The sequence below is a fragment of the Benincasa hispida genome, chromosome 3 (genome assembly GCF_009727055.1).
Source record: "Benincasa hispida cultivar B227 chromosome 3, ASM972705v1, whole genome shotgun sequence".
NCBI lineage: Eukaryota > Viridiplantae > Streptophyta > Magnoliopsida > Cucurbitales > Cucurbitaceae > Benincasa > Benincasa hispida.
Window position 1 is genome coordinate 69,127,515 of NC_052351.1, and position 22,835 is coordinate 69,150,349.

The 22,835-nt window shown below is 35.0% G+C and overlaps 1 protein-coding gene across 1 annotated transcript in view; it reads left to right on the plus strand.

Moving 5' to 3' along the window:
• LOC120072751 (fatty acid amide hydrolase-like) overlaps positions 1–22,835 on the plus strand; it is a 57,313-nt gene that overhangs the window by 14,828 nt on the left and 19,650 nt on the right. The window contains exon 3 of the mRNA XM_039025230.1: positions 9,409–9,469. Within this exon, the coding sequence (XP_038881158.1) occupies positions 9,409–9,469 (61 nt within the window). The remainder of the gene's footprint in view (positions 1–9,408; positions 9,470–22,835) is intronic.

Below are 22,835 nucleotides of genomic sequence, written 5' to 3' on the forward strand. Positions count from 1 at the left end.
TTGGTAATTTAAGGCTTCAATCACATTGGCCAACGAGCGGTTGGCATGATACATTTATAACTCATTATTGGTAATCTAAATGCCAACACATTGTTTTATGTCATAGACTCGAGGACCACTTACAAGTTGCTACTATGTCACCTTGGATTCATGGAAATAGAGTGATAACCTCCACACTGCATCAATGCTTAAAATTTTATCAAGACGGTATCAAGAAGATTGAAGAAAACTCCAACTCATTCTAAAAAAGTGAGTCCCACTTTGTAGACATGAAGTTTTATTTGAAGAGTTATAATGTCAGTTAATTGATTCTTGTGGATATCCCTCTAGTAAAGAGTGGAGATAAACCCAAGCCAGAGCCACAAGTATATGTAAAAAAGGAGTTAAGTGAAGGGGCAAGTACTTTTAAACCTCAAAAGAGTGAGGTGCCCACAAGCCTTGCTTAACCCATGATTTTAAAGTATAAGAATGCTCTCAGCCCTCCTATCATATGCTATGTTCCTTTGCTAGGCATAGAAAGGGAGAGTCACTATTTATAGAATACTCAAAAGGCTTGAAAGTTGGTGACGTTGAGATTTTGAAAGAAAGTTTCATCATACCACTTACAAAGATAATTGAACAAGATGTTCAGAAATCAAAAGTATACTTAAAGAAAGCATATTTGTTTGAAAGGCGGACAATATATGAGTTTTATTCTAAGGCTTATAATTTGTTGCCAAAAGCAAGTCATGACCTCACAACTCACATAAAGTTCAATAATCTAAAAATCCATGAGCAACTTGAGTTTTTCTTTTCTCAAAAGAAGCTTTTGCAAGAATGGTATGTCACATCTGCATCGAGAAAATTACTTACATATAAATTGTTTGACCCAATTCGCATAACTAGAAAGGGTCAGGCAAAAGTGGTTGATAGCAACCATAAAACAGAAAAAAGAAGTTGATTACTGAAAGAGAAGAGAAGAAAAGATTTTTTTTTTTTTTAAAAAAAAAACCCTCAGTATTCAATCGCATTAGACCCCTTGTTGCATGTGCCTTAGTCTTCAAAAGATAAGGCATGACTAAAATAGAGGAAGAAATTCAACATCCAACACCCAACTCTGTCTGATGCTCAACCTTTTGAAGGTTAACTATGCCTTCTGAAGGAAAAGAAGACATTTTTCCAATTGTAGTGGTGATACGACCATCAACCTTCGAAAGATTAAGTGTAACTACAAAGAAGAGTGAGGGCCTACCTCGCATGTCAATTTTTTATCGTCTTACCTGTGAAGGCACCAAGAATCATTCAAGCAAGAAGTTTTCTTATGAGATAAAGGGTGAAGGAGAAATCCATAGCACTATTCATTTACAAATGAAAAGAAAGCCTTTCGTTACCCTCAATACAAGCAAAAGCTCCTTGAAGGTAAAAAGACACGATGTTGTTTTCACTAATCCTAAAAATAAAAGTCTAGAACAAGAAGAAGGTGAAACTCTTGTCACCATATCACCATCGCCAAAGAGTCAAATAATGAAGTATCCTAAGAATATGTGAAGGAGGCTTCACTTCCATTTGAAGATGGTGATCAATCCATGGTGGACAAACTCAAAGACGTAAACTTGGGTACAACGGAAGAATCACACCAAACATTCATTAGTGCATCTTTTACTTCTGAGGAGGAAAACAAATATATGAGTTTACTTGCTAAGTATAAGGACATTTTTTCTTGGTCAAATAAAGAGATGTTGGGACTTGATCTAAAAATAGTAGTCCATCATCTTGCAAACAGATAAGGGTATCTACCAATTAAACAACCTCAATGATGTTTTCGACCAAAGGTTATCCCGCAAATTGAAGTTAAAGTCAATAAGTTGATTGAAGGAGGATTTATCCATGAGGTAAAATATCCAATGTGGATATTCAATATTGTTCACTTATGAAAGAAAAATGAACAATTTTGGGTCTACATAGACTTACGTGACCTATGCATGCCCAAAAATGACTTTCCATTGTCCATTACAGAAAACATGATTAATGAAATAACTGGGCACAAGGCCTTATCCTTTATGGATGGGTCTTCAGGATATAATCAAATATGGATGACAGTCGTAGATAAGGAAATGATGGCTTTCCATAATCTAGAGGGACTATATTGTTACGAGGTAATGCCCTTTGGATTGAAGAATGTTGGTGCTACTTACTAGTGCACCATGCAAAAGGTTTTTGATGACATGTTGGATAAACATGTCGAGTTTTATGTTGACAATCTCGTGGTCAAGTCCAAGAAATGACAAGACCACCTAAAGGATTTAAAAGTTATGTTTGATCGCATAAGAAAATAATAACTAATGATGAATCCTTTAAGTGAGTGTTCGACGTAACCTGAAGGAAGCTTCTTGGTGACATGTTGGATAAACATGTCGAGTTTTATGTTGACAATCTCGTGGTCAAGTCCAAGAAATGACAAGACCACCTAAAGGATTTAAAAGTTATGTTTGATCGCATAAGAAAATAATAACTAATGATGAATCCTTTGAGTGAGTGTTCGACGTAACCTAAAAGAGGCTTCTTGGTTTCTTCATAAGGAATTAAAGGATGGAGATAGACCAGTCAAAAATTGGTGTTATTTAGAAGATGTCAAGACCTACAAATTTACATGAATTGAGAGGCCTCCAAGTTTGTCTGACTTATATTCAGAGGTTTATTTTCAATCTAGCTGGTAGGTGCCAACCATTCCAAAGGCTAATAAGGAAATGGGAAAGTTTTGAGTGAGATGAGGCTTATCAGAATGCTTTCGATAGTATATAGAAATACTTGCTTAATCCCTCTGTTTTAGGTGCACCCTAGCAGACAAACCACTAATATTGTACATTACTATAGAGGAAAGATCGTTCATGTCATTGTTGGCATAAGAAGAGGAGAAAGGGAAGGAACACGTCATTTACTATCTAAATAGTACCTTAAACTAGAGTTGAGATCAATTACTCTCCAATTGAGAAAATATGCTTTGCACCTTTCTTTGATATTGATAAGCTAAGGCACTATATGCAAGATTTCACAGTTCATTTGGTCACTAAAATGGACTCCATTAAGTATGTCTAATCTAGGCTGGTCATATTTGACAACTAGCTAAAGGCGATAAAAAGGGAAGAATTGGCAAACTTTTTAGTAAATCACCCAATTTTATCACATTAGAAGTTATGCAAGGACTCAGATGAAGAAGTTTTTTTCTTTTTTCTTTTTTTTTTTTTTTTTGTTAAAATTACAGAGTCTTAGACCATGTACTTTGATGGTGCAGTGCAATGGAGTAGAGCAGGGGCAGACATCGTCCTCAACTCACCCGAGAAATATTTGTTGTCTTATAGTTTTACACTTGGTAAATTATGCTTAAACCATGTCACTGAGTATCAGGCCCTAACAACTAGTCTCCAGATGATGTTGAAAATTGGAATATCGTACATAGAAATTTATGGTGATCCAAAGTTGATAATCAATCAACTTTTACTACAATATGATGTGAAGCATGAAGACTTGAAGTCTTACTTCACCTTTTCCAGACGACAACTATGGGAAAAGTTTGACAACGTGATGTTGGAACATGTCCCAGGTAAAAAAAAAAATGTGCATTGGCACACTTGGCTACTATCTTGACAGCTTTGAACGATGTAACTCTAAATATCTCACTTTGTCAACTGTGGTTATATTGCCAATTGAGATTGAATGTGAAGAAATGAATGCGCTATCAATCTATTTAATCGATGAAGAAGACTGGTGATAACCTATTAAAGGCTATCTTGAACATGGAAAAATTTCGATAGATCCCCGTCGTAAAAATGAGGTGCGAAGGAGAGCAACTCGTTTCATTTACTACAAAGGGACCTTATATTTCTACTCCTTAGAAGGACTCTTTTTTCGAAATAATAGTCAATAAAAGCAATAAAGGAGGCACATTCAGGTGTCTACATACCCATCAATCTTGATCAAAACTCCAGTTTTCAGTTAAAGAGAATGAGTTACTATTGACCTAAGATGATTCAAGATTTAATGGAGTATGCAAAGAAGTGTGAAGCTTGTCAATACCATGTAAACTTCATACATCAACCGCTAGAACCCCTTCATCCAACTATAGCTTCATGGTCTTTTGAAGCTTTAAGACTTTATTTTGTTGGTCCGATAAAACCTAAGTCATCAGCAGGACATTCTTACATCCTATAGGAGTGTATTGCTTTTCAAAGTGGGCTGAGATTGTCTCGCTAATATGGCAGACTTTATATGAACTCAAATTATCTACTGGTATGGTATTCCTCACCAAATTTTGATATGGATAATGGGAAAAAAAAAGTTCTAATAGTTTGATGGGCAAATGGTGTGAAATGTTCAAATTCCAACAATATAAATTGTCCATGTACAATACAATTATAAACGAGTTGACAGAAGCATGCAAGAAAACACCGTACAACCTACTAAAGAAAATCTTATATAATTCAAAGAGAGATTGACAAGAAAAGATTGGTGAAGTACTATGGGCTTACCAAACTACTCATCGTACTCCTAAAAGAGTTAGGCCATATTCTATCGTCTATGGAATAGAAGCTACCATATTCTATCGTCTATGGAATAGAAGCTATTCTCCTATTCAAGAGAGAAATTATATTACTAAGGATGGTTGTTCAAGATGGACTGACCACAGAAGGTAATGCCAAGTTATATCTTCAAGAGTTAGAAGCGCTTGATGAAAAGCAAGTGGATGCTCAACAGGCATTGGAGTGTTACTAAGTGCAAATGTTCAAAGCCTTTGATAAGCACGTGAAGCCAAAGTTGTTCCAAGTTGGTGATCTAGTACTTGTTGTAAGAAGACCTATTATCACAACGAGACATATATGAATCAAGTTTACACCTAAGTGGCACCATACGTTGTTAAAGAAGTCTATACAAACAAAGCGTACAAGATTGTCAATCAAGATGGATTAAGAATTTGCTCAATCAACGGCAAGTCACTTAGGTGAATGACTGCATATTAAAAAATAATATCTGTGTTTTAAACTATATTATGATTTGATCCATGTTCATTATAAGGGTACGTAGGCCGCTTAAAATAAACTTTAAGTTCAATCACATTATCTAATTTTTTTTTTCTTGAACTACGTCATGACCTCATCCTTCTTCGAAGGGTGCGATCAGTTCAAGGTCGAATTTTGTTCATTTCATGTTTAAGTTCAAGCTTTGTTCACCTCATATTCAAAGTTGTACTGTTTTTTGCTTATGGTCTTCAAGTTTAACTCTAAGCTTTATTCACATCAAGATCAAATAACCCAACGTCATTTTTCAATTGCCACATCATAAATCTCGTGTAAATGATGTTAACAAAAAAAGGACTAAAATAAATAGTTTAAGGTCTATTTGGTCAGAGTCTAAAAATAGAAATTTGAAAACAAACAATTCAATGAAAACAAAGTTGCATTCTATGTTTTCATATATGTGTTTGGAGATAGATTAAAAAGTTAGATTCTAATATAAACAATTATTTTAAATGTGTAACTAGTTGTAGTTACCTATCAAATATTAGGTTGACTACAAATTATTATTAATTAATTATGAACATGTTTTATATTAAAAAAATGTATACTTATTATTTTATAATATTATATAATTTATTATACATTACATAATACATATTTTAATTAAAAAAATAAATTAATTTTATTATAACATGGTCTATCGTATTTCTAAATGTTTTATATTTACTTACTAAAATTCTACAATTTAACACTTAAAATCTGAATGCATTGTAAATATATAAATGTTGTTTTTAGAAAATTGTACAGTTTAGATCATAGAATCTAAAAACAGTTTTAGAAACAGAATTCAGATTATCTGCAAAAACACATATTTGTTAAATTCAGTAAATTTGAATACATAAGCATAATTCAAATCGTCAATCAAACAAGATTTAGTCATTAATGCTTGCTATATTTTTTTTTTTTATATATTCCTAATCTTTCAAAATTTAGTCCCAATTCTTCTAATTTATCCCTTTTATTGAATGAAGCACTATTTCACTCAAACTTAAAAACACAATAATGCTTTGTGAATCCAAGAAGGGTATTTTAAATGATGTTACCATACTAGTGACTGGTATGATATTAGGTTTATGCTTTTATCACAACAAGTCATTGCTATATTGTTATGTGTAGTTTTAAAATTTTGTTTTCAGAATTTTGAATTTGGTTAATAATGTAAATATTTTGTTAGGAAAAATGAAAATCATAATAAAGAAAGGTAAACAAACGAGTAAATAACCATAATAAAGAAGGGTAAACAAACGAGTAAATTTTAAAAAATAAAAAAAATCAAGTGATTATCAAATAGGATCTTAATTATTTGCTATTCATGGGGTTTTTGGTTGGGTAATTGTTATAAACGATAAAACTAATGAAAATATAGCAAAATATAGCAAAATATCACTGTCGAGATAGATGTCTATTGTAGTCTATAATTGATAGATAATGATATTTTACTATATTTGTAGATAAGTTGGCTTATTTTTCTTTATTTTCCTTCGTTTTACTTTTTACTTTTTATATATTTGGAATAATTAAATTTTCAAAACTAATTTCAATGGTATGGAAAAATTATTTTTCCTTTTCATTATCTCCCATTTCGAGACATTATTTTTTCTCTCCATCAATTTCCATAATTTTTTTGTGTTTTATTTGATGACCATTTTGATTTTCAAAACTAAATCTATAAACACATCTTTTATATTTTTAATTTTCTTGTTTTTTACGTACTTTGTGAAATCATTTTAAAAATCAAACCAAATTTAAAAAACAAAACCAAATATTTAGCTTTGTTTGGTAACCAATTTATTTTTAAAAATTAAGCCTATTTTCTTTCTATTTCTTACAATGATTTACATTTTTCCTATGTATAATAGTTGAATTCTTAGCCAATTTCCAAATTCTAAAAATAAAATTTTAAAAGTTACTTTTTTTAGTTTTCAAATTTTAGTTTGGTTTTTTAAACTATTGATAAAAGGTAGATAACAAATAATAAATTTGGAAGTGGAAGTAATGTTTGTCGACTTAATTTTCAAAAACCAAAAACAGAAAATGAAATGGTTATCAAATGGGGCAGATTTTTTTGGTCTTTTGTTTTTTAAAATTAAACCTACAAACACTATTTTCATCTCTAAATTTCTTCCTTTTTTTATCTACTTTTTACCAATGATTTAAAAAACCAAATCAAATTTTGATGACTAAAAAAAATATCTTTTAAAAGCTTGTTTTTGTTTTTAGAATATGGTTAAGAATTCAACCATTATACTTAAGAAATATTTAAATCATAGTAAGAATTGGGGAGAAAATTAGCTTAATTTTCAAAAACAAAAAATAAAAGATGAAACGATTACCAAACGAGACCTAAATTGGTTCCTAATTTTTAAATTTGACTTATAATTCAAATATATTCTTAAGAAATGTGTTAACCTAGGAAAAACAAAAGTAAAAAACAAGTATGATTTTATGGAAACATTTAATAAAACCAAAATAATTACCAAAACAGAGTGTCATCATTATTTCCTTTTAAAAACAAAACTTTCGGATCAACGGGTTAATAATATAACATTTTGTTTGATAATATGTAAGGTAGAGAGATTAGATCTTGACCTTAAAGTTGATAGTATAGACTTGATGTTAATTGAGTTAGGTTCGTTTTGACATAGAACTCAAATTGTTGTTAACAAACTTATCTTTCATATTAAAAAAAATAATTTCATGAGAAATTTACTTTGTTTTATCTAAAACTAGTTAAAACATGTGAGATGCACATGGTTAAATTTTGTTATAACATAAGCTTTATAACGAAGTCTGGATATTGAATGAACTTTAAAGTATTTAATTGCGTTGGACATGGTTCAAATTTGTTGAAATATAAAATTTTATGGTGAAATATAAATGTTGAGTGTGTTTTTTTCTATCATGTTTAAATTGTAAATGTTCGACATTAAATTTTAAAATAACACAAATAGAAATGAAAAAAATGAAAATTGATGAATAAGATTAAAATACATAAGGTGTAATTGATATGAAAGTTATAAACTAAAATTTATAAAGGTAGTTTATTACCCTTGTGGGTCATTTTCTTTTGTGAATCCTTTGAATTGATTGGTTTCTAGAGGGAAAAAAATGATGGAATGTTGAATGTCAAATTTATACTCATACATGTTTGTTTCACAAATTTTTCCATAAAATTTCAGATAGACATTCAACATTCTTGTTTATCACACAGAATTTCACTTTTTAAACTTGGAATATTCTTATCTAAGAAATTTTAAATCCCATTTGCCTTGCATAATGATAGGATTTTTATGTCTGAGAGATGAACGGAAAAAAATATAGCCTAATTAATTAATTAATATAAATCATTCATTACTACTAATTGTAATTAATTATTAAAATAGATCTATTATTTAAACCTAATAAATTTCAATTAATACTTTACCGTTAATATTATTTTAGCGATTATTATTAATTATCAATATTTTAATTAATTTATATAATTTAATTATTTTTAGTAATTAATTTAAATAATTTAATTATGTTTAATAAATGTGTAATATAAAAGTATTCATTTAATTTTATTTTAATTGATCAAATAATTAATTAATATAACAATTAATTTAATTGATGGCTACATTAATTGGTCTCTTGCATTTAGTTTTGTAATTATTTAATTTTGGTTTCTATATACAAAATTGGTAAATTGAATACAAATATTTAACTTTTATATATTAATTATCCTGCATATTTAAACATAAATATTAATTATTCTAGACAATTAAAACTCAAACATTAAAACCCCCATATATTTAATATCTATACCCATGAAATAATATCTACGATTCAAATAGATCTTAAGGTCGTTTGATTTAAGTTTTTATAGATATCAAAGAATTAGAATGTTTGGGAATCTAAGAATAATACTGTTAGGAATTAAAGACTAGTGGTTGGTTGTGTCCGAGAATGTTATCCAAATTTTATAGAGAAAAATTATGCTAATTAAAAATTTTCAAGTTAATTTTAATATTGATAAAAATAAATAGTGAATCTTAATTAATTATAATTCTTTTAATTTGTTAAGAAAAAAAATTTAGGTGCATCCCACTAAATTATCCAACAATAATTTGCCACATTGCAAATTCTTCTAACTTCTTTTTAAAATTATTTTAATTCATCTTTCATGTATGATTAAATTGGATGCATAAAAGGGGTGCACCATGTGTTGCTCTTCTTTTACATTAATTAATAGACATTAACATCAAACACTCAAAGTGAATGTTAGGTGTAATGGAGTTATAGGCCATGTTTACCAAACCGTAATAAAAATTGGTAAAATCGGAATTTTCTATTGTTTACTAACCTCAAAGTTATGCAGCTCATTGGAAATGCGGAGATAGAAGAGTCGCCTGTTTTTGAGCCCATGCATCCTGTAGAAGGTATGTTGTCTTTCTCATTTTTCAGGTTCCAAAATGTCTCTAATTTTGTTGTATATTAGAAAAGAACTCTGGGAACAATTTTATGATTGACTTGTACGTTTGGCCAAAAAGTTTTTTCTTGGTTAAAAAAATCCTTCCATTAGAGAAAAACTAAGGAAGATATGATGTTCTTCCTAGGGCTTCATAAGAAGATTGTATAAAAGACCTTTATTTGAAAATATGGTGGCTGAAGGTAATTTAAAAGACCACCAAAAAGCCACATAATTTCAGATAGTGCACCCTCTCGAGCACTTATTTGATCAATCAATTGTTCTGAAAAGGAACAATGTTAATCAATTGAGTCTGTAAGACCACCAATAATAAATACCTACAAATGCAGGGGCAAGAAGGTGACTATAAAAGAAATAGTGGATTAGAGAGAAATCTGTTAGAGATTTGTTAGAGGTTGGGACCATTTAGGTAGGGAGAACGGTTTTAAAAGGGGAGTGTTGATAGGTAGGGGGCATCTTTTTGGGAGTATTGAGCAAGTTTGCTTGGGAAAGGAGCTAGCCCTCTGGTATGCTAGGAATTTTTTGCATTCCCTTTCTTTTCCTTTGAGAATTCCTTACTTGACTGTACTGTTTTTCCTTAAGAAGTATGTAAATAAAATTATCAGAGTAGAACTCTATCCTAGGGAATTTGTGGTGTCTATAGAAATTTCCCTTGCAGGTATGAAGACTCTAACAAATTGGTATCAGAGCCAGCCAATCCTGGGAAAGAGGAGAGCAGAAAAGAATAGAGATATGGAAGAGAAGGTTGAGGACATTCAAAAAGTATAGCTGAGCTGTGGGAAGGAATGAATGAAATGAAGAAGAGCTTAGAGAAAATTATGGTAACAATATAATACCTGGCCAAATCGAGAGAAAAAGGATAGCTTTGCTCTTACAAAAAGCTCCCAAAAGACGAAAACCCCTAAGGGAGGGGAAGAAGGAGAGAGCTCCTGGTTTTAGGCATCAGGAGGGTCGGTAGATGGAAGTAAGTACAAATAGCTCGAGATGCCCAAATTTTCAAGGGAGCACCCGGATTCATGGGTCTATAGAGCTGAACATTTTTTTTGAGATTCATGATCTGACTGACGAAGAGAAGATCAAGGTTGCCATCATCGCCTGTAGATTGGTTCCGATGGACCCATAATTGGAGGCCGATTCAGTCATGGAATGAATTGAAGCATCGAATGTTCCAGCATTTTTGACCTAGCCAAGAAGGAACGCTCTCCTCTCTCGATTGCTTCGAATCATATAAGAAAGAACCTATGAAGACTATTAAAAGAAATTTGATACGCTCGCAGCCCCAATACCTGAGACAGCTGTAGAGGTACTAGAAGAGACCTTCCTCAATGGTCTAAAATTGGAGATTAAAGCGAGGTCATCAGTCGACACCTGATTAGGATAGATGCCTGTATGAAGGAGGCCCAAGCCATTAATGATAGAAACGCTACCTTGCAGTTATCAAAAGGATTTTCAAGCACGGTCCAAGTGACGACCCAAAAAAATGCAACCACCTATGTTAGCCCAAAGACATCAGGAAGCACACCAGACAAAACTTATATAAGGTGTGTCACGATACTAGAAAAAGAAGAAACTACGAGGAGGGAAAAGACGAATTTGAGGCTAACTGATTCAGAGGCCAAGGAGAAGAGAGAGAAGGGCTTACGTTTTCAATGTGATGAAAAATATTTTCCAGGGCATCGGTGCAAAACAAAATAATCAAGAGCGTTGAACCTACTGATATTCCAAGAGGAGGAGGAAGTAAAGGAAGAGGTAGCTGAAGCACCTAAAGTTAAGACACTAGAAGTTACAGAGAATATCAAAATCACCTTATGATCGATCTTGGGTCTATTAGGGAAGGGAACGATGAAGCTCAAAGGGACGCTGACAGGTCGAGAGGTCATGGTCATGATCAACTATGGCGCAATCCACAATTTCATACATCAAAAGTTGGTTCACGAGCTAAACATTTCCCCGACGGAGACAAAAAACTATGGAGTCGTGGTTGGCAACGGAAATGTGATCAGAGGGAAGGGGATTTGTAAGGCCGTAGTTTTGTTATTACCAGAGTTGACAATCACTGAGGATTTTCTTTCATTAAAGTTAGGAAGAGTGGATGTGATTGTGGGGATGATCTAGTTATGTAACATGGGCTATATGGAAGTTCATTGGCCAACCTTGACAATGACATTCATAGCCGAGGATTAGAGGATCATTTTGAAGGGGGACCCAACCTTGACCACACAGGAGGTCTCACTTAAGGCGTTGACCCAGAATTGGGAAAAAGATGATTTAGGCTTCATAGTGGAATTTCAACAGTTGGAGCCCGAGCCACTTGACGAATTAATAATCAAAATGAAAGACGAGGAAAAGACAAAGCTATCAGGCGACATCCAAGGGTTATTGGAACAATTTTGGGATATTTTTTAGCCCCATTCGTCTCTTCCGTCCAAAAGAGAAGTGGACCACTGTATATTAATTAAGGAAGGGGAACTTCAATAAATGTAAGGCCTTATCGATATAGTTACAACTAGAAAAATGAGATAGAAATGTTGGTAAATGAGATGTTAGTAGCAGGAATCATATGCCTCAACCATAGCCCCTATTCCAGCCCAATTTTGTTAGTAAAAAAAGGATGGAGGATGGAGGTTTTGTGTGGATTATCAACGATAAATAAAATCATGATAGCGGATAAATTTCCAATTCCCATGATTGAGGATCTATTTTATAAACTCCATGGATCAGTGATATTCTCCAAGTTGGACTTGAAATCTGGATACCATCAAATAAGAATGCACGAATTGGATATGGAAAAAATAGCTTTCCGAACTCATGAGGGGCATTACGAATTCCTAGTGATGTCGTTCGTGTTGATCAATGCCCCATCAATGTTCCAAGCCTTGATGAATTAGATCTTCCGACCGTTTTTTAGAAGGTGCATGCTAATTTTTCTAATGATATTTTGATTTATAGTCCTGATGAGGACACCCATAACAAACACTTAAGAATGGTGATGAATGTTTTGCGAGACAATCAACTATACACGAACCAAAAGAAATGCCAATTCGGACAGTGGAGGATCCAGTATTTAGGCCATTGGGTCTTAATAAAGGGGGTAGAAACAAATGAGGGAGATGATACGAGCTATCTGTAGTGGCCTATTCCAAGAAATATCACTGAATTGAGGGGATTTTTGGGCCTTACCGAAGGTTTGTAAAGGACTATAGAACTGTGGCAACACCATTAACAAGGTTGTTGTAAAAGGATTCCTTCACATGGACTGAGGAGGCCACAAAAGCATTCGAGGATCTCAAGCAAGCAATGGTGACATTACCAATTTTAGCTTTACCAAACTTCGAGCTACCATTCATCATTGAAACAAATGCTTTAGGCTTAGGGCTAGGGGTTGTGCTTATGTAAGAGAGTTGACTTATAGCATATTTTAGCTAAGCATTGTCAGTACGCGCGCAAGGGAAGTCCATCTATGAACATAAACTGATGGAAGTGGTTCTCTCAGTCCAAAAATGGAGGCTTTATTTACTTGGGTGCAAGTTCACCATGTTTTCTGATCAAAAGACACTCAAGTTCTTACTAGAATAAAGGAAAATACAACCCCAGTACCAAAGATGGCTGATCAAGTTACTAGGTTATGATTTCGAGATCATCTATCAACTGGGGCTGAATAATAAAGTCGTAGATGCAGTATCTCGCCTTCTAATAACAATTAAATTGACCACTTTGGTTGCCCCCTCTCTGATAGATGTACAAGTTGTGCAACAGGAAGTGAGAGCGGATGAGGAACTATAAGGAATTTGAGACCAGCTGAAAAAGGTCCCTTTAAGTGTCAAAAAGTTCTCTTTGTCACATGAGATTTTGTTTTACAAAAGGAGGTTGTCATATCTATAACTTTAACCTATATACCAACCTTATTATCAACATTTCATGACTCAGTATTGAGGGTACACTCAGGCTACTTATGCACGTACAAAAAATTGTTAAGGGAGTTATATTGAAAGGGCATGAAGGAGGATGTTGAGAAGCACGTGTCTGAATGTTTGATTTTCCAAAAGAATAAAACTTAGGCTTTAGGCCCCGCAGGGTTGCTTCAACCATTACCCATACCAGATAGGGTGTGGGAAGATATCTCCATGGAATTCATAGAAGGACTGCCTAAATCCCATGGAAAGGATTCCTTGATGGTGGTGGTCGATAGGTTATCCAAGTACAACCATTTCATTCCTCTGAGCCACTTGTTCACAGCAAAAAAAAAAGTAGTTGAAGTGTTTATTTGGGAGATAGTCTACCATCATGGGTTCCCCAGATCGATTGTTTTAGTTAGGAAAAATATTTCCATCAGTAGCTTTTGGGTCGAGTTATGCAGGGTACACAATGTAGCACTAAAAAGACATACAACCTTCCACCCTCAAACAAATGGACAGACCGAAAAAGTTAATCGTTGTGTGGAAACATACCTTAGATGATTTTGCAATGAGCAGCTTAAGCAATGGTACAACTTTATCCCTTGGGCCGAATACCTGTATAATACTACTTTCCATTCCTTAATTAAATATGACACCGTATACTGCTGTGTTTGGAAGACCTGTTCCACCTATAGTCTCTTATGGTGATTTGAAAACAATCAACGATACATTGGAACAACAGTTGATCGAAAGAGGTAGGGACTTAGTGGCCTTGAAGGAACATTTACATCTAGCCCAAGAAAGAATGAAGAGATATGTAGAACAATTGAGGAGAAATGTTCAGTATGAAGTGGGTATCAGAGCCAGGTTGTTCTGATATTTTTTTAATAAGATGAAGCCTATCATATAGACTTTGATACTCGATCGTGTAGCAACGAGTAAGTAAGTAACTATTGTATAGTAAACTTGGTACTCAATATAGTAACTATCGTATAGTAACTATCGTGTAAGCTGTGAGACACTATCGTTTAGTAAAATGTTTTTACTTGTTAGTCCTTTCTTTTTGTCAAACGACACAAATGAATCATCAATTTGAATGAATCAACCATTGAATTTTGGAAAACAATTTTCCTTTTATCTCACAGTTACCATAACCTCCAATAACTTCCCACTCAATCGATTATTAAAGAAAAAGAATTAATTATCATATAATTAATATATTATAAATAAATATGATAACCAACTTATCATATTATATTTATAACCTATAGTTTTAATATTTCATCACATGAAACATATAAACCATAGATCTTTTTCTATGTTATGACATTTAATATAAATCATATTTATATTAATTCCTCCAATTAATGTATCTAATACATCATATCGATTATATCACATATAATTGAATTAATTGAATTATATCATATATAATTAAACTTCCTCTTGTTAATTTGAACACTTCAAACTAACCCAAAATATGATTCTCAACTTGAACCCATTGAGCAATCAAGGGGACCTTATGGACCTGTAGCTTGAAGCTCCAACAGTACGTGAATAACTGACTAAACTCTTTAATCACGAGATCCACCATCCGTTAACTGTTGGTCACTCCACTAAAGACTGACAATTGCACTCTTCATACTACAAATATATTTTTGTGTCCATTGGATATAACCAGTCAACAATGCAATGATCGTTCACAAATCGTTTGTAAGTACAGCTGAGCCAATTTACCGGTTTGCCCCTGTAGTTACATCTCCTTAAGTACCACTAATTTCTCTAATGAACAATAAGTCATAGTCCTACTATGACTGAGTCCTCTCTTCCAAAGAGATGATGTGGTCACTATGTTCAAGACCCAAAATCAGCCCTTAAAGGAGCAATTTATCTACTTACCCCTTCTTCGAAGAAGGAGTGAATTCCGTCTTGTGTAGCTGAGTTCCCATCTTTCCAATCAGACGAATCTTCAAAATGGTATGCTTGTTGAGTTGGAAATCTGGCCACTCTCACCCATACAAATCAAAAGACCGCTGTTATGAGCAGGAGTTTCCAGCTCACTCAAGATTAAGGTCATGTCACCCATGGTCATCCTAGTGAAATGTAAGTCTCAATTATCAATGGTGTTATATAAAGAGACTAATCATTTCGTGGTCCGATCTTATACAAACTCTTTGTATAGGGTACCCTCGCTCGCATGTCTCCACATGAATGGTCAGCATCAGACCATATGTAGCACTTTACAACACTTGTAACATCTACAAAACGGGCTGTATCCATAGTATCACCAGGATAAGGTATCCCTCCTTTATCCTTATACCACAAACCATTTAGGTTATTACTTAAGGCATGATCCATTTGTATGTCTCTACATACATGCTTAAGTTACATAAAATGACCACGGATCTTAGTTTATTGGATTGAATAAATGCTTATAAAATAACACTTATTAAATAAAAATATGTTCACAAAGTGTTTGCAAACTACGAGACTACCAGAAGAATTAAAACACCAATCACAACAATCTCCCACTTGTCCTAATGCCTCGGGAGACTAATGTACAATACCAAAACAATACAATATACAATAAACTAGGGCATACTCTATACCCCAGTATCATTTCCCACTTACCCTAGACAAGGTGCCGCATGTCCCATAGACCCAGACTCTCTAAATGACTCTCGAACACTTTATCCTTGAAAGCCTTTGTAAACGAATCAGCAACGTTATGCTCCGACGCGATCTTCGTGACAATCATATCGCCGTGATGCACAATCTCCCTGATCAAATGATATTTTCGTCCTATGTGTTTTCCTCTTCGATGACTCCGAGGTTCCTTAGAATTTGCCACAGTCTTGATGTTATCAAAATAGAGTGTGATCAGTAAAGACATATTTGGAACAACTTCCAAATCGGTGAGGAACTTCCTAAGCCAAACAACCTCTTTAGCAGCTTCACAAGCGGTTATGTATTCGGCTTCCATAGTGGAGTCCGCGATGCATCCCTGCTTGATGCTTCGCTAAACTACAGCCCCTCCATTCAGAATGAACACTAACTCTGATGTCAATTTTCGAGAATCTCTATCAGTCTGAAAGTCAGAGTCTGTGTATCTTGTAAGGATTAAATCCTTATCTTCATACATGAGCATAGAGAGAGCATATAGTCCTTCATTCTCCGAAGATACTTAAGGATCGTTTAGACTGCCGTCTAGTGATCTAATCTTGGATTGGACTGATATTGACTGACAATCCCTACTGCATAGCAAATGTCAGGTCTAGTACATAATATTGCATACATGAGGCTACCAACAGGCGATGCATAGGGAATTCATCTCATTTCCTCAACCTCTTGAGGTGTCTTAGGAAATTGTTCCTTAGACAAAAAAATTCCATGCCTGAAAGGTAATAAACCCCTTTTGGAATTTTACATCGAGTACCTGATCAACATCTTGTCAATGTACGATGTCTGAGACAAGGCCAACATTTTGTTCTTACGATCCCTTATGATTTGGATCCCTAGAACAAACTGTGCCTCTCCCAAATCTTTCATTTGGAATTGGGCGGCTAGCCATTTCTTAATGTCAGTCAGAAAATCTATATCATTCCCAATGAGTAGGATATCATCCACATACAACACAAGGAAACCTACCGAGCTGTTGATAATTTTCTTGTAAACACAAGACTCATCAACATTCTGATCAAAGCCAAATGATTTGATCGCACTATCAAATCAAATGTTCCAAGATCTAGATGTTTGTTTCAGCCCATAAATGGACCTATTAAGCTTGCAAACCTTTTGCTCTTGATTTGGATAAATGAATCCCTCTGGTTGAGCCATGTAGATGGTTTCCTCAAGATTACCATTCAAAATGGCAGTCTTGACGTCTATTTTCCATATCTTATAATCATAAAATGTGGCTATGGACAGGAGAATCCTAATAGACTTCAACATGACAACAGGTGAGAAAGTTTCCTCATAGTCCACTCCTTTGACCTGGGTATAACTCTTTGCCACAAATCTAGCCTTAAAGGTCTGCACCTTTTCATCTACACCTCTTTTCCTCTTGTAGATCCATTTACAACCTATAGGTTTTACCTCATGAGGCTGATCCATAAGTTCTCAGATGGAATTGAAGTACATAGACTCAATTTCCTTATTCATGACTTTAATCCACTCATCGTTGTCAACATCCTCCATTGCTTGCTTATAAGACAATGGATCCTCAACTCCATCAACAGATGTGATGTTTTGGGCTTTAGTCAAACCCATGTAGCGTTCTGATGGGTTCGCAAACCTCCCACTACGTCGAGGTAGTCTCAACTCTTGAGATGGTTGATAAGATGAACCGACATCAACAAATCTTGTTGATCTATCACTCGGTTCAACAACTCTTGTTGAACTCTCAGTAGTCTCACTAGAAATCTCATTTAAAACAAGCTTACTTCGTGGTTTATGATCCCTTATGTGGTCTTCTTCCAAAAATATAGCATTTGTCGACACAAAAACCTTGTTCTCACTTGGATCATAGAAGTATTCACCCCTTGTTTCCTTAGGGTAGCCTACAAATAGGCAAACTTTTGAACGAGGTTCCAACTTTTTAGAGTTAGCCACAAGCACGTGGGCTGGACATCCCTAAATCCTAAAGTGGTGTAAACTACCTTTACAGCCTCTCCATAGCTCAAAAGGTGTTTCAGAAACATTCTTTGAGGGAACATTGTTCAAAATATAAACTGCAGTCTCCATTGCAAATCCCGAAAACGAGTCTGGAAGATGAGCATAACTCATCATAGACCGAACTATGTCTAACAAGGTTCTGTTTCTCCTTTCTGATATACCATTCTACTGAGGTGTACCTGGGGCCAAGAGTTGGGACATGATTCCATGTTCTATCATATAGTTATGAAATTGTAAATGAAGATCTTCATATCGATGAGTTTCATGAGCGCGTTCGGATCTCTCTGATCTCACTGTGACAGAACTATAACATTATACATTCAACACATACAGTTATGCAAATAAACTCTAATTAACGGCATGCTACGAACAACAAAAACATAAGGGAAAAAGTTCCATACTAGTTGAAGACTATCTTCAAAATTTCATAACTCCAAGGCAGCGAAAACCTTCCAAGTGATCTACCAACGCCCGACGGAAAATGTCGATTGCAGCAGCACGATCAACGCGAACTCTGCAACGGGGACAACACCATTGCTAATGAGCCCCGGGTATTCTCGGAGTGAAAACCCAAAGGGTGGACTTTGGTGAATTTGGTAAAGGACGGAGGAAACACGAATCGTGTAGGCGATAAGCAAATGGGAGAGCAAACGACGCTATCGCATAGCAGAAGTACTTATCATCTAGAGGAACTACACGATCGTGTAGGATTTACTAAACGATCGTTTAGAAAGCAGTATACGATTTTCTAGTTAAATTGGCACACTATATGATCGTTTAGAGAAGCTATCCGATTGTGTAAGCGGGAGTGTGCGATCGTTTAGCGCGAGGTGAACGATTATTAGACGGAGAAGCGACTATCGTATAGGCTCTCGAGCAATCATTTTCTTTCACCAACGGCGCGCTTCACATTTCTTTTTAATGAGCGATTCTGGATTATCGATTGCACGATACAAAAAAAAATTTTTTTCGTTTTAACTCATCGGTTACCAATAACGATGTGTCCACTAACCACACGTCCGAACGTGGAAAAAGGATTAATTATCATATAATTAATCAAGTTATTAAAATTAATTGAGTAATATAAATCATATTATATTTATATCCTATAGTTTTGATATCACATAATCTAACTATAGGTATTTTCTTCTCGTTACTTGATATAAATCTATATTTATATCTAATTTCCTCCATAAAAATGTATCTCATACATTTGCCATAATATAATTAACCAGTTCAATTAATATCATATATAAATCGAACTTCCTCTTGTCAATTTTGAACATTTCAAATTAAACTCAATATACTAATCTCGACTTTTACCAAGGCTAACCCAGGGGACCTAATGGACCTGTGGCACGAAGCGCCAAACGGTACGTGAATAGCTGACTAAACTCTCTTTAAGCCACGAGATCTACCATCCGTTAACTGTCAGGCATTCCACTAAAGACCAACAGCTGAACTTTTCTTACCACAGGATTATATTTCTGTGTCCATTCGGATATAACCAATCAAATGAAGTACGACGACCCTTCACAGATGCCTTGTAAGTACATGTTGGGCCAAATTTTACCGTTTTGCCCCTGTAGTTCATATCACTCCTTAAGTACACTGATTCCTTTAATTGAAAATAACAACATAGTCCCAACTATGTGTGAACATCTTCTCAGGCCAAGAGAAGGTGTGTGGCGCTACATTGTTCAAGCCCCGAATCAGCTCTTAAGGGAGCTATCTATCTACTGACCTTGTTTCGGGGAAGGAGTGAATCCCTTCTGTGTAGCTGAGTTTCCAGCTCCCAAAATCAGACGAATTCCACCAAAATGGTAGGTTTTGAATCGGAGCCTGGCCATCTCGCACCTCACAAATCAAAGAACCTGCCCTCAATGACAGGAGCCCAAACTCACTTAAGAATTGAGGTCATGTTACCTATGGTCATCCTAAGTGAAGTGAAGTCTGTGTCATGAATTGGTGTTATAGATAGCGAGACGTTAACACTTCGTGGTCAGGTCTTATAACAAACTCTTTTGTATATGGAACGCCCCTGCTCGCATGTCCCCAACACAATTATCAGACCATTTATGACAAGTCACAACACTTGTGACTATTCACAAAGTGGCCCCATGTCCCGTAAGCGTTACACAGGATAAAGTTTTCCTCCTTTATCCATATACTACAAACCATTTTGGTTATCCCTTGAAAAGAAGAACAAAACATGATTAGTGGCGTCCTGAATCAATTATCCAGGCAAAATCATCATTCTCACACTAACACAGTTTCAAGCACAAGTAAATCACATTTACCTTTATCCACCTTGGCCTTAACGCCTTGCTGCTTTCTTCTCTTTCAAATAACCAAGGACAGTTCCTCTTCCAGTGTCCATCTTGATTGCACAGTGGAACACTTTCCCTTAGCAAACTTGTGGAAGCCTACTTGGGGCATCAGGCGGTGTTAGTAGGTGTCTTCCCTTTTCCCTTACCACCCTTCTTTTTCTTCACCTTTGGCACAGTTAAGAAGCAAAAGGTGTAGACTCGTTCCTGAGGTCGAACCTCTATGGAACGTCCTGGAAGATGAAAGCAAACATTTACTTCACCCTTCTGCCTCTCCTTACTTTTCAGTAAAGATTGGTATGTTTTGCAACTCGTTTGAGAAAGTTGTAAGGTTATATTTCACTTTATTAAGAAATCATATTGCTAACAAAAGTGCAGGAAGCTCTCCGACAAAGAATGCAGGATTATGCTAACCTGGCTGCTCTCCAATCGGTGGTAAACCAATTCAACTCCGCCACATTAAAGTGGACCATCATATTAAAGCACATGTTCACGAATAGAGGTGCCTTCTTTCATTTGGAGTTGAATACGTATTTAAGAGCTCATGCATAAGCTGTTCAGACAGTTGTCCAAATATCCCCGCAGGGACTCCATGATTCACGTGCTGAGACCATAGGCTCATGTTTCTTGGCCAACACTTCAGAAAGACTTGCCAAGATGTAGGCTCGAGCCTTCTCATTCGCGCCTTGTCCATCGCTCGTATGTCCCTCCCGAACATTTCGAGCGGCATTTGGTAGCTGGATAGGAAGGATAAGTCTCTGTGAGAGCGAACATGAAGATCCTCAATAGATTAGGATCGTCGTGATCATGTGTTTCAATGTTGCAAAAATTATCGTCAGTAAGTTTTTCGACGCTTAACAAAGCTTAAACAGTGTGTTGTTGCCATTTGAAAATGTTGTTGAAAAATACGAACAAACTTTATCAGATTTTTGCTAAACCACTTTTAAAACCAATCAGTTTTGCAAAACAGTTTCAAAGTACCCTAAGTTATAAATTCTATTTTTGCAATGATGTCCCAGTGAGGCAAGGACAAACACCACCGGTGGGGTTATCAGTTGCCTCTTCACTGGGATGAGACATTCTTAACCATTAGGCAGAAACCAACTCTTGGACTGAACCTACAGCCACCGTTTTTCGATTCAGAATCGTTAACCTTTAACTATTCCGCGTAAGTGTAACCCCTCAACTTTCGGTGCCAGAGTCCCGCCTAATGCGATTACCGTAGGGAAAAGACAGATTAGGACAAGAGACTAAGTTACCTTATTCTCTTACAGGAGATCGAATAAAGAAACACGCAAAACTACCATCCTTTAGGGGACATTCCTAGGGTGCCTCGAGATGGGCGCAGTTAACGTTATTGCAACCTAACAAGGGAGACGAGGGATATGCTGTCGCACTTCCCGCTCCCACTTACTATGAACACTCTTTCCATCCACCTTGAATAATTGACCTACACAAACACCATCCGTTGGGGGGACAAGCCAAAAGGTACAACGAGGCCGAGGATAAGATGTCACGGTGTGGACTATTTAGGAGAAAACATGAAAGGTTTAAGTAAAGCAAAATCCCCCCCTATATGCCCTGTCATAACCTCCATGAACGTTCTACCTAAGGATTCATTAACCTAGACAAACCGGCTACTGATTTTAGTCTAAGTCGTCTTTTTTAAACTCATATTGCTCATAAACAACGTTTTCGTATATGAAATAGAACAAGTTCAAGTAGTCATATTAAACACTTAATGTATGTTCCTTAAACTTGCATGCATGCAATCAAATCTATCTAATTCACTTTCTCAAGGTAAGTTCCCAGGTTAGGGGTGTACATTCCGTCATACTTAAATACCCCAGCCCTAGACAACCCCGCTTAGACAAAGGTCCCTTATAGATAGGATTTCCCTACACTTTAACCTTTTATTAGCCAATTTAATCCTTATACTGATTATAAATATTAAAAGCCTTAGGATGCTAAATCATATTAGAACCAGTGATCTTAGGTCTATGTGATCCAAGTTTAAACATTTTAAAACCATGAATTAAACTAAGTGACATGCATGTCCTTTCTTAATTTCTTTTAGTTCTAATTTCTTCTTAAACTTTTAAAAAGAAACCAAACTAAAACCATTGCGACAACGAGGCCATTTATAAACATTTATAAAATAATATACTTGTGTCATGCTTCATGCAATGTCCGGTCATCTTACTATACTAGTAATTTTATATAACGAGAACCAAGCAAACATGGTTAATCATTCACCCTATAACTATATACAATTATAATATAAAAGATGATGCATGTTCAATGACTTTTTAATGCATGCATAAATATAACACTTTCCTTAATAATTAATTATGCAAATAAAATGCATGAGCCTCTTACATAACTTAAATCATGCCTTCTCTAAATTATAACAATTAAA